We start from the raw sequence: 12,869 nt of genomic DNA on the forward strand, positions 1-12,869 counted from the left end.
GGGCCATGGACCAGTGGTGGGCCATGGGCTGTGACGAACTGGGCCTCCTCTGGTCCCAGCTGCAGACTATAATAGCTGCACAAACAATGAAAAGGGCCCTAATTACTTGGCATTCTAGCTCCCTGTTCCCCATTGCCATGACAACAGCTGAGCGAAGCCCAGGAAGCTTTCCACTGATTCCAATAAGGACAATTTTTTTTCGTCTTTCTTGAAACTGGTCCATGGTGCAAAAAAAGGTTGGGGACCGCTGGTTTAAGGGATCTCTGCCATTGACTTCTACAGGACCTCGATAAGTCTTAGTTTAAGTATTTTTGGATTGAAGCTATTTCCAGGGTCGGGTATAATAAATCTTCAAAAAAAAAAAACCCGAAAATTTGTGTTTTGACCGAAAACTACCAAAAATTTTTTGGGAAAACCCAACTCAACCTTTGATAAATCTGCCCATAAGTATTTCTGAGAGAAAGGTAAGTGTTTGATTCATGAAATACCAGTTTGTCAATGTATTGTACATATTGTACAGTGAATTCCTTTTTCTGTATTTTTAAAGCATTACATGTGGATATCTATTATTCCAGACTGAAAGGGGTTATCCACCTTTCCCTAGCACATTCCAAATCACAGTTCAATCATACACCTCACTTTACAGAACCCTTTTCTCTATCCAAGAGCAAGTGAATGAACTAGCTAAGACCTGAAAACCCAAGGAAACAATAGTGCAACCAGGGGAGCTGACAGCTCAGCGGGACTCACTACAGGAAGGAAGAGGCCAACACTAGCAAAATATATTTTCCTGCATAATAAAATGTCATGGGGTACATGCTGGCTTCTGACATGCAGAAATTGTACGTAGTGTGATTAAGATGTGATAATTTGACATTATATTTTTCATAAATGTGGATTGCATTTTCAGTACTTTCGTAGGTCATCTCTCATCATTTTGAAATTGCCCAGTTGTACAAGTTTCTTTCAGTACTAAATATACTAAGAAACTAATACTTGAGCTTATTTTTCCAAACTAAGTGTATTTTTCCAAATGTGATGATGTTTGCTTTTCTCAGTCATGTGAACAACAACATAATTTGTTCACTTGTGCAGCATTTCAAAGGACATTTCATGGCTGATCAACCTCTCGAAGGTTTCACCATACTAATGAGATATGGGATCCCTTATCCAGAAATTTGATATCCAGGAAGCTTTAAATTACAGGAAGACCTTTTGAAAAAATCACTCAAAATGTTCTCTGTAATAAGACTTCATCTTGTGCTTGATCCTACCTATGCTGCATTGGTGGCAAAACAATCCTATTGTGGTGAATTCATGTTTAAATGGTTTTAAGTATACTTAAGGTATGGTGATTGGTGAAACTACAGAAAAGCTTGGGTCTCAAATATTCTGCATAGCAGGAGGACTGTATTTGGTCTGCTGCTGCCTATGGCAAGGTACCATAGGTCTAGACCTTTGTGGATTTCCAAAAAATTTGGAGTAATGTTTTTAATGTGATTAATATTTTGCTTGTTTTTACATAATTTATTTTGTACATAACTTTACAACACTGGTTCTTATATGTATATTTTATACATCTGACAGACAAAATACATTTTGAGAATCAGAATGCATGGTTACATTTACAGAATGGAGTTTGTAATATAATAACTATATGAGCACAATAAACTTGATTTCTGTTCACATTCTTGGCTAAAATTAACACTTTTGCATATTTTTTACCAGTGTATATGGCCACAATTACATATATACACTGAGGTTTTTTTTTTCGTCTCCAAAAATGTAAATATTTTTGCATACAGATTGTATTTTTGGAATTGTAAACAAAATGTATTTGGGACAAACTGCACCCCATATAAGGTGTGTCACATTATTCATTAAATAGTAAATAATAATCTTTTACCTGTTTTTCAGTTTGACATAATAATCACACACTTGTTTCTTAGTGTTAGGTGTTTTTCTTCTGGCATGGAACTCAGGCAATGTGATCATCCCTCTCTGTAAATATTGCTGTTCCAATTGTCTCCCCTTATGCTATATTCATTGATATATAAATACTCATCTTCTGTTATTTTATTTTTTTAGAGAAAGCATTAGTGGACATGTGGCAGTAATAAGGGAACCTTCATAACACAAGAACACACTGAAATTGCTCTCACTTCTATCATGGACAACAAAGAGGAAAAGAAGGAGAGAAGGCAGGGATATTTTGCAAGGTTAGTGAACATTTTATTGATTTAAGCATACAAAGCTGACTTAGTACTTCTGGACTTTGCTCTTGGCAGGGAGCCCATAAGCCATGAGCATTTCCTATCTAATGGAGCAGACAGAGACACTAAGCATTTCTGGATGTACTGAAAAGCCTTCTTGATATCTTTTATAGCAATATATTCTTTAAAAGTTCTAAATGATTGTGCATTACTGCAAATGTTCTTAAATGCAGCTATATTGGTTTGCAGTAATGCAAATGTACTGAAAGAACTGTCGGACTATTAACAAACAACAACTGCTGACTTACTTTTTCTGCTCATTTGTATTGGGGTGTGTGGTAAAAACAAAGTGTCTGTATAGCCCTGAACTGGGGTTGGGAAAGTAAAAAAAAGGTATGTTTAAAGGAATGCTATCACGGGAAAACATGTTTTTTTACAAAATGCATCAGTTAATAGTAGATCAGTTAATAATAGCAGATACACACATCCATTTATCTAAATAGCAAACAGATTTTTAATTCATTTTTAAATCTAACATGGGTCTAGACATGTTGTCAGTTTCCCAAGTGCCCCCTAGTCATGTGACTTGTGCTCTGATAAACTTCTGTCACTCTTTACTGCTGCACTGCAAGTTGGAGTACCACCCCCCCCAGCAGCCTAACAACAGAACAATGGGAAAGTAACAGGATAACAGCCCCTTGGTAGATATGTGAACAGCACTAGTAAAAATCCACTCCTTCAGTTACATTGAGTAGCAGAAACTTCTCTGCTTTTTGGTAATGATCAAGTGTAGTATCTGTTCTTATCAGGAGGGGTGTCAAAACCTCTTCTGGTGAGGCAGAGAAACACTTCATCCTCTAGCCAAAGGCCTTTACATTATGAAAGCCCAAGGCGTGTGCCCCCTACGGGGGTGCCTGACTCATGCTGGGTCTTGCAGTATGCACTACACGCTTTAGGATTTTTATCTTGCTTTTATTTCTTCACTCCAGCCTTTTAGCCACGGAGCAAATATTTATATTCGGCTGCCAGCCGGAGCCTTAAGGCACTTTTTAGCACTTATTAATGCACTTATTTTTAAGCACTTATTTATTACGATAGTACTTATTTTATCTTGTATCTATTTAACCAGTTTTTATTTTTACACAAGACAATTCCTTCAGTGGTCCTGGATAAGAAATAATTATTAATAATAATAGGCGAAACATGGCTAAATGATGTACATGACTATGTAGTGAATATAGAAGACAATTCCTTGTTTCGAGGTACTGGGGAAATATAAATGGAGGAGAGGCATGTATTTATGTATGTTAAGCATGTTTTGAAAACAAATATAAAGGAAGAAATTGTGGAGGAGAATGAGAGGGCTAACAGACTGTCATTTAACAGACTGTAAGGCAACAGGCAAGATAATTTTAAGAGTGTGCTATAGATCCCCTCATGTAACTAAAAAGAAGAGAAACTTACAGTCTATTGGGCTGATTTATTAAACTGCGACAACTGGAAGATCTTTCCTTGATTCATGTTTTTAGAGATTTTTGGGTGTTTTGACACCGACTTTTGTGTCAAAGTTAATGTGTGACAACTTGAAAAAGACAAGATTTTCACAACTTTTCTCTTTGTGAATTTCCAGTTCAGCTTTTTAATAAATTTCATGACGTTTGTGGTTAGAGAAAGTGAGTTTAATCGTGGTTTCAAAAACCTCTAAAACCACGAAAATGAGAGTGTTCATATTAGGCCTCCACATCTTCATCTCACACACAGAATGGTCAGTTTTATGTAGTGCAAGAAAAAACTGCTCAGACACTGAAATAGAATTCAGAACCCCAGAGTATCAGTATCTGAAAAGGAATACTCTCAGCTCCTATTGCAAACAAACATCTGCAAGTTTGGGGCAGGCATTAATGATGGATTTTAATTTATCAAATATGATTAGAGCAAGGACATGTAAAGGTAAAATGTAGTCATTTTCTGATTCTAAAGATTGAATGGAAACTATGATATATGAGCAGAATAGTGTTTTAATGTTAAACACTTTACTGACCATATATTATGGTTTACTTTTAATGATATCTCCCCATTATTAAGACATACCTCCCAACATTTTGAAAATAGAAAGAAGGACAAAAAGTGTGCCAAGCACGACGCACATTTTTTGACCATGTCCATTTTATGACCACACCCCTTAATTACCATGCCAATTTTACAAAATTAGGCAGGTTATGAAAAGTTTGAACACATTTCTAGGGGTTTTAGGGTCAGGTTGTATGTGTTATTACAGATTTGCAAATGAAGGTGAATTGACCTTTAAACTGCAAGTCAGAATTTCCCCCAGAGACCTGCTTATCTTTGCTTATCTTAAATTGTTACAAATGTATCCTTAGTGCATCTGCCATGTATTCTTGGCTCTCTGCCAAAAGCCAATTTTGTTTTAGAAACTTTGTATCTTTTTCTGGCTGTTCAGCGCAGGAGATCAAGGAGAAAGTCTGGATATTTCAGTGACAATCCAGGACTGTGGGTTGAGCTGTCAAAATCAGCATTGTCCTGCGAAAAACAGGATAGTTGGGAGGTATGGTCCAAACTCACAGCTTTTTATATTTGCAACAGGAGTTGAGCCTCTTCCTTTTGACTTTGATACTCTGGGGTCCTGAATTCTATTTCATCTATTTCAGGGCTGTCCCAATGGCAGCCCGTCCTTGTGTGGCCCCCCCACATGAAAGTCTGCCCGCTGTGTCTGCTTACCATGTGTAAATTTTAAAAGGTATCACTACAGAGATTAACTGGCCCCTGCATTGTTTAAACCTCAAATTCAGACTGTAATCCCCTGTATTGTTTACACATGTAATCCCCACTGTATTGTTCACACATGGAACACCTCTATTGTTCACATCCCTAAAGCCCTGTACTGAACCCAGATTGAAACTTCATTGTTCACCTGTTCATTGTTCAAACTGCTGAAGGGGCACCAGCATTGTGTCACTGTATGTAGCACAATTTAGAGTGGTCCTGATAGGTTTCCCTGTCTTCTGCTCTGTTCTGCCTTCCCTATGCTCCCTGTGTGCCATACTCTGCCTTCCCTATGCTCCCTGTGTGTGTATCATACTTTGCCAGCCCTATGCTCCCAAGGCATGCCATACTATGCAAGCCCTATGCTCCCTAGGTATGCCATACTCTGGCTACCCTGTGTGTATCATACTCAGCCTGTGTGTGCCTTGCTCTGCCTGTGGAACATAAGCCTGGTAGATATAATATAAGTAATTAAAAAAAAGAAAAATAATTATTAATAATAATTGGTGAAACATGGCTAAATGAGGTAAATGACTGTGTAGTGAATATAGAAGACACCTCCTTGTTTCGTGGGACTGGGAAATATAAATGGAGGAGGAGAAAATCTTCATAGTCATAAGCCTGGTAGGGTTTGTTCTGGGGGTTTGTTAGCATTTGAAAATTATTGTTAGGGGCCCTAAGGTGTTTAATCATGAGCTGGGGAGGTGCTGTGTGTTCCACAGGGGAGGAGGAGGAGGCATATGGATTTAAGGGTATGTCTTAATGTAACTTTTTTTCACATATGAGTGATAAGTGATATCTCTGCAGTGATCACAAACCATTTGGTTTTTTTTTGTGCTACCACCATTAATGTGGACATGGTCTTGTCTTAACATGGGTGTGGTTTAAAGTGGATGTGGTTTAAAAACAGGTAGTGGTCAACACTGGCTTTTTTTAATTATCGGGCCTCCACCATGTTGGCTAGAAAAAATCTAGCCCTCTATACCACAGAAGTTGGACTGCTCTAATCTATTTCATCCTGGGCACTGCAAGGAGCTGTATGTTCTCCGTGTGTCTAAGTCTGTCTCATCTGGGTACTTTTTTTCTCACACTGCATAAAACTGACCATCTTGTGTGTGTGTGTGTGTGTGTGCGATTGAGATGGAGACTTTGGGGTATATTTATCAAAGAGTGATGTTAGAGATAAGCACAGTCCACTAAAGTGAAATACTGCCATTCTCCGTTCATTTCTATGGGATATTTAAAGGCATATTTATCAAATGGTGAAAGTTCACCCTTTGATAAATATGCCTTTAACAATCCCATAGAAACGAATGGAGAGAGGCGGTATTTCACTCTAGTGGACTGTGCTTATCTCTAACTTCTCTAACTATCTAACTCTTTGATAAATATACCCCAAAGTCTCTTTCATGTCCCAGAATTCATTACTTTACAATGGATTAAGGTGCGGGAGGGTTTGCATTACACTGAGAACCTAAGAGATGTTCAGAAATGATTCATGTGCTGCATAACAATTTCACATCACAGATTGTTGAGAACCTAACCAGAAATTATGACATATTGGATTTAGTAAACTCAACCCAGAGCGAATTACAAATATACATGTACAAGAGCACTTGGGTTGTGACCATAATATTATTTAATTTAATGTCTGTTGCAAAAAAGCATGCATGCATTGGGTCAACAAAGACTTAAAATTTCAGGAAAAGTTTTGCACCCAGCACATACAGTGTGACCTAAGAAGTGATGTAACTTAAAACTGGAAGTGATCACATCAGCCTGGATCACCCCAATAGAAAGGAAAATTCTAAAAAAAAATGTAATCCCTACTCCTAAACTGCCCACATCCCAACGAACTCTCACTGTGGCTTCCTGAAAAACACTTACACAGTTGGGCAATAGGGTTTTTACCACCAAAATTTGAAAATCAGAAAGAGAAATATAATTAAAAAAACATTACATTACTTACTTTGTTTCCACACCCCCATATACTACATTCATTAAAAAAAAATTGGTTGGAATGGCATCACCAGGAATAAAGAAGCAATAAGTACACCAGTTGTGACAGGTGCAGTGGCCACCACCATCTTAATTTTCACATTCAAGCTTTGCCACAGTCACAATATCCTTGCAAATGAGGTGTGTGCGCAGAGACATCTGATGCTTAGTTAAGTAGTAGATTATGTGTTTCTGAACAAAATTCAGTGTGCTCCATATTCTGGCTGCAAATTGTTGTGCTTGTGCACATGAGCACATGGCTTAGAGGAAACACTGGCTCCAAGTAGGGATGGGCGAATTTGACCCGTTTCATTTTGCCGAAAATTCGCCGCTGGAGAAATGTCGGCGATGCCCATTAAAGTCTATGGGCGACCAAAAAATTTTGGCGCATGCCGAAATTTTTTTGATGCACAACGTCATACAAGTCTATGGGCGTCATTTCTGTGGCGAAACAAGGCGTGAAAATTCGCCCATCCCTAGCTCCAAGGCATTTTATTTTGGGTTTTTGCTCATCAGTTCCCTGTATCCATTATCCAGTAAAGAAATCTGCAGTGAAATATAATGCACTCATAAAGCAAAGTGATAAATAGCAGCCTTTTGTTAATTAAACCCTCTAATTAAATTTACTGTTTTATCAATAAATAGCAATTCCGGTGTATCCATAACAACTGACATTGCAGTGTATATCAGAATAAGCTTTATTTTGTCAACAGGAGGATGTGTAATTTTGTGAATGCTGTTATATAAATGGCATGACTTGGTAGAGAATGACAACATTTGGTGTTTAGCTTAGTTTTTTGCCTATACAGTGAATGCTTCTATTTTACCTGTAGCAAGTATAAGACAGTTTGAAGACAGTGTTTATTATCTATATTTGGCAATCTTTATTTTACCTGACAATAATTTCTGTTATGTAAACATAATGAATGTGTTCTGTAAATAGGGGGTTTATTAAAAAGTGTGTTGTTTACTTAAAAAATCTCAATAGCATGGATTCATGCGATTTTTTCTAACACCTTAGCTACAGTATAAACATAGCAGTTGCATAAAGGAGGGCTTCTGAAATTACTTTAAACAGATCTTTCAATTATTGTATCTGAGCTATGCTAGAAACAGGCCTTAAAAGGGACAGCTTATAAAAGTGAAAAAAGAACTGCCAACTCAATCTGTGGTGAGTTTAGTTTACACACTTTAATGAAAAAAATGGCCCAATGTAAAGAACAAGTTTTATATTGTATTTGTTCACTATACCATGCAAATGTTATTGTTGGACTTTTATATAATGCTAAGTATCTAAATTTAATAGTTTGTATCACATCATCAATGATTCAATTTATAAAGCACCAACATGTTTTGTTAAATCATAACACTGAAATAGTTGTGATGGAGAAGGTCCTGAAAATAAGAGAATTTTGTGGACATTTGAATGGTCCATTCCAACTCTTGTATTTCTTTTTGTAAGTGTAACTTCAGGTAGGCTAGGAACAGAAGAATAGAAGGCGGTCTGGTCCATTAAGGTCTAGTGCAGCAGGGTGTAGAAGTTTGAAACTATAACACAGGTCAGAGTGTTAGCAGGACTGCTTTACTGGTGTCAGATTAAACTGTTGCTGTAAAAAGGAACAGTATTGCAGCTCCAACTGATAAACAGACTAGAATACCACCTTTCAAAGTTCATTTTGCATCCATTATGTTACAGGTGGGGACAAGAGGACAAGGGCATTTTGCTTGCCACTGTTTTCCACTAGATGACTTAGGTCTGCTGTGAAAAGGGCATTTAGTGGCAATATTACAGAGGAGAAGTTCTTACAAATACTGTATATCTGTGTGTGTGCGGGAGCAGTGTTCAGAGGATTCATTTTTTTCCCTAAGTATATACTAGAATTATTGATATTAGCATGGAGACTGGAGAGGGAATACCGGTTTTACAAAAATATGTAAAATTACATTTTTAAAAATTGTGACATGTTTTATAGTATCTTTAAGTAATATTATTTTATGACAATAATAATATCTATATACAGATGATATCTGGCTCTTAATGAAAAAATAAGGTTGCCAAGTTTTAAAGCTTATCACGAGCATTTGTTTGCACAAGTCCATTCAGGTAGAAGACCTGCACCAAACCAGAAGACCTCCAATGCTATCTGCTTCAGCCTTTAAATTATTTATATGCAGCCGGGCCTGCTCCCCTGTAGCTGCCATAAAACTGGAAGCAATGTCATTATAATTTGAGAAGTGATGTCATCCAAGGAGAGCAAAAGTAGCAAGTGAGACTCACATGCTCAGTCTTTACTTGCAACCACAAGAATGCCAGCAGGACTGTACTCTATACCAATGCAGAGGTCATATGATTTTGTTGAAAAAAGTGTGAATAGTCAAGAAGATGTGAAAATTGCCTCCTGAGCAGATAATATTCACCCCCATCATTTAAATAATGACAGTGAAGTACACTCTTAGGTGACTACATCACTCTGGCAGCTGAACAGTGAATTGTAGAATTTATTGCATGTGGCACTTATTTGCTCCCCTTTGGTCACACTCTTAAAGGAACAGTAACCCCAAAAAAATTAAAGTGTTTAAAGTAATTAAAATATCACATACTTTTGTCCTGCACTGGTAAAACTGATCTGTTTGCTTCAGAAACACTACTATATTTCATATAAACAAGCTGCTGTTTAGCAATGGAGGCAATCCATTATGTTCTACAGGTCTGCTATCTGCTGTGCAACCTGGCCTTTTCTCCATTAAATGGCTGCCCCCATTGCTTCACATTGCTTGCCAACATTTTGAGTAATCCAAAATATACACTGAGGAGTTACCTTAATTTTTATTTAGTAAATTATGCATTTTACCAAGCTTCTTCTCTCAGGACTAGAAACTTTTGTTTTTTCATTTAAGAAATAGTTGTTTTTTTTCTGGTCATGTTTTTTAGTGGAAAAACTTGAATTTTTAGAGAGAAAAAACTTGAATTTTTAGAGCTTTATTATACCCTAAAGCTGCTAAAAATTGGAATCCAAAAATACTCCATATAAAACCTGTTGAGGTCATGTAGAAGTCAACGGCAGATATCCCTTTTACAATTTGAAGATGCGCTGTTTTTTGTATGATAATCTGAAAAAGTCAGGGGTTTCGGGTGACAGCTCGAAAAAAACGTATGATTAGGACATCATTCTTACAATTTGCATTGTTGCACGATTTTATTGGGACTTTTCCCGCACCAACTTTCTCAAACTGATTTTTTGATAAATGAGTTAAATTAATGGATGGGAGCTAGGTCGACTCGAAAAATTAGATAACTTCGAGTTTTAGTAAATTCCAGCATATTTAGTGCAAATCATTACTGTAGAAAAGTATACACAATAATACATTATTAAGGAATGTCAGATGTGATCACACTGCTTGTCAAAATCCACAAATATCTGTATTGTTAGGAAGCACCTTTCCTAAAAACACTACCATTTATATGGTAGCATAATGCACTTATTTGCATTTCCTTGTATGCCATGTGCTTACTGATGTACTTTTCTTCTCAGCAATGAAGCCTATTGTATTCCACTGTAAGTGTATTTTATAAATGAAGCATTGTAATAAGAAGAATAAGAACAAATGTTTCCTGTGCTGTGCAGACCTGTAGGGACAATTATCATAGGTATTAATCATTGTAAGTACCTGTATGAACACAATTTTCTAATGGCATTTCACTTTTTCATGTTGTTGTGCTCTTTTCTTTCCATTTCTGTAATTTATGACCAAAACCACATTATCTCAATCGTCTCTCTCCCAAAAGGGAGAAAAGCAGATGTTTGTAACATGCAATTATGTTGTCTTTCTAAAAAAAATAATTTAGACCTATTCCATTAGTAAACAACAATGCAGAGGAAATTGTTCCTTGATCTTCATCATCATTTTATAATATGGCAATTCTGTGTTTCAAGAAATTGAACATGTACAAGTCTTCCCTTTTATTTATAAATAAGGATTACACACTTTTGGATGAAAAATGTCCTATTCCTCTAAAATCGCTGAAATAGCAGATTGTTATTTATAAGTCATCAAATCAATGGAAACATTATCAAAATAGTCTATTTTAACTGTTTATTGTATTGATAAATAACTTCAACTTTGTCATTCAACAAATTAATTTCAAGTTCATTTAAGAAGAGAAGATTTATTTCACAATTTACAATGACATAATTGGATATGTTAATCAAATATTGAATAGGCAACTCACCACAACTTTCTCTAAAACTACTTCAATATGATTTTGGATTTTAGGATTCTACTAGCCCAGTGATAAATACTGTGTGGTTGTAGCATGTTAAATGGAAATAGTTTTACAAAAAAAGTTTTGAAAAACATTATTTATGCCTATTAATGACTTTTTTGTTTACAAAATTAGATATATTTTTTTTTGTACTGGGCTGATTAAGCAACATACTATATGTTCATTGGTGAAATATATGATGATATTATATGAACAAGTGGCTATATCCAAGAAAAATCCCATAGTGTTACCTTTATACTACAGTTAGACAGCCCTTGTTTGACATTACTAAAGTGCAAAACTTTAAAATGGATGCAAAACTGGGAAAGCATTGACAGGTACTTGTGCCTTTGTGCACTTACATTGTGTAAGAGTTTTTTCAGTAATTGTGCATTGTCTCCCTTGCTGGAAAGCCATCCAACCCTTCATTTTGGGTAAAAAAACATTATTTGCACTTTTCACCAAGTGCTACATTTGTGAATTAGGTTTACAATGCAGTGTCAGATGGACCTCCATGCAAATATGCTTGAGTGAGTGTTTTGGCCCACTGGTCACTGCACTGTATGTGCATGACAAGCAGAGCTTTTTATTCAATAATATTTCATGCAGTGACAGATGGACATGGGTGTTTGCCCACTCATGTTTTCTGCTGGTGTCAAACACCCCTGGCACTAGCATTTGTGTGTGTCAGAGTGGGCACATACACATGAGCAGTGACAGACAGATAGAAGAGTATTGACTAGGGCAGGGGTAGGCAACCTGCGGCTCCGGAGCCTCATTCGGCTCTTCATCCTGCTTGCTGTGGCTCGGTCTTTTGGCTTTGCCTGTCATGTCATCTATACAGCCGTTGCACCTGCTGGCGGCTTCTTGAGTGTGAGACCACGGTTAGCTTACCGCAGTTGCGCGCTCAGGAAGCCGCCATCAGGTGCAACGGCTGTATAGACGTCCCAGGAGTGACAGGCAAGACCGGGCCGTAGCAAGATAATTCATCATGGTCCTTACTGCTGTCACACACTCAAGACAAGAGAGGGAAGATCAGCATGGAGCTTCAGAAACAGAAGTCACATTAAACAGATGAGAACACCAAGGGACAGATTTATCAAAGGTCGATGTGAATTTTCAAATGAAAAAAAATTTTGAGCTATTTTTTGTGTACTTCGACTAGGGATAGTCCAAATTCGATTTCAATTTGAAAAAAAATTGAAAATGCGAATATTGAAATTTATTATGTACTGCCTCTTTAAAAATTCGACTTTGACCATTCGCCATCTAAAACCTGCTGAATTGCTGTTTTAGCCTATGGGGGACCTCCTAGAACCTATTTGGAGTCAATTGGTGGACTTTTTTGGGGGGGGGAAAACTTGAATTGAAACTTTGAATTCGATCGAATGCGCTATTCCTTCGATTTGTAAGATTTAAATTTTGCCGAATACGAACCTATTCAATCGGAAATTGACCTATTCGACCAAAAAAAAATTGTGGCCTTTTTGAATTAGAATTTCGAAGTTTTTTCAATTCGAAATGCGACCCTTGATAAATATGCCCCTAACATGTAATAGAGCTATTCAGTGTTTTATTTATTTCAAAGTAGGCCTAGACATAAAGTAAAC

At 36.8% G+C, this 12,869-nt stretch overlaps 1 protein-coding gene across 2 annotated transcripts in view; it reads left to right on the forward strand.

Moving 5' to 3' along the window:
- ncoa7.L (nuclear receptor coactivator 7 L homeolog) overlaps positions 1-12,869 on the forward strand; it is a 97,209-nt gene that overhangs the window by 17,847 nt on the left and 66,493 nt on the right. For both annotated transcript variants that reach the window (XM_041562908.1, XM_041562905.1), the window contains exon 2: positions 2,089-2,219. In XM_041562908.1, the coding sequence (XP_041418842.1) occupies positions 2,170-2,219 (50 nt within the window). In that variant the 5' untranslated portion in view covers positions 2,089-2,169. The remainder of the gene's footprint in view (positions 1-2,088; positions 2,220-12,869) is intronic.

This window comes from Xenopus laevis, chromosome 5L, assembly GCF_017654675.1.
Source record: "Xenopus laevis strain J_2021 chromosome 5L, Xenopus_laevis_v10.1, whole genome shotgun sequence".
In the NCBI taxonomy this organism is placed as follows: domain Eukaryota; kingdom Metazoa; phylum Chordata; class Amphibia; order Anura; family Pipidae; genus Xenopus; species Xenopus laevis.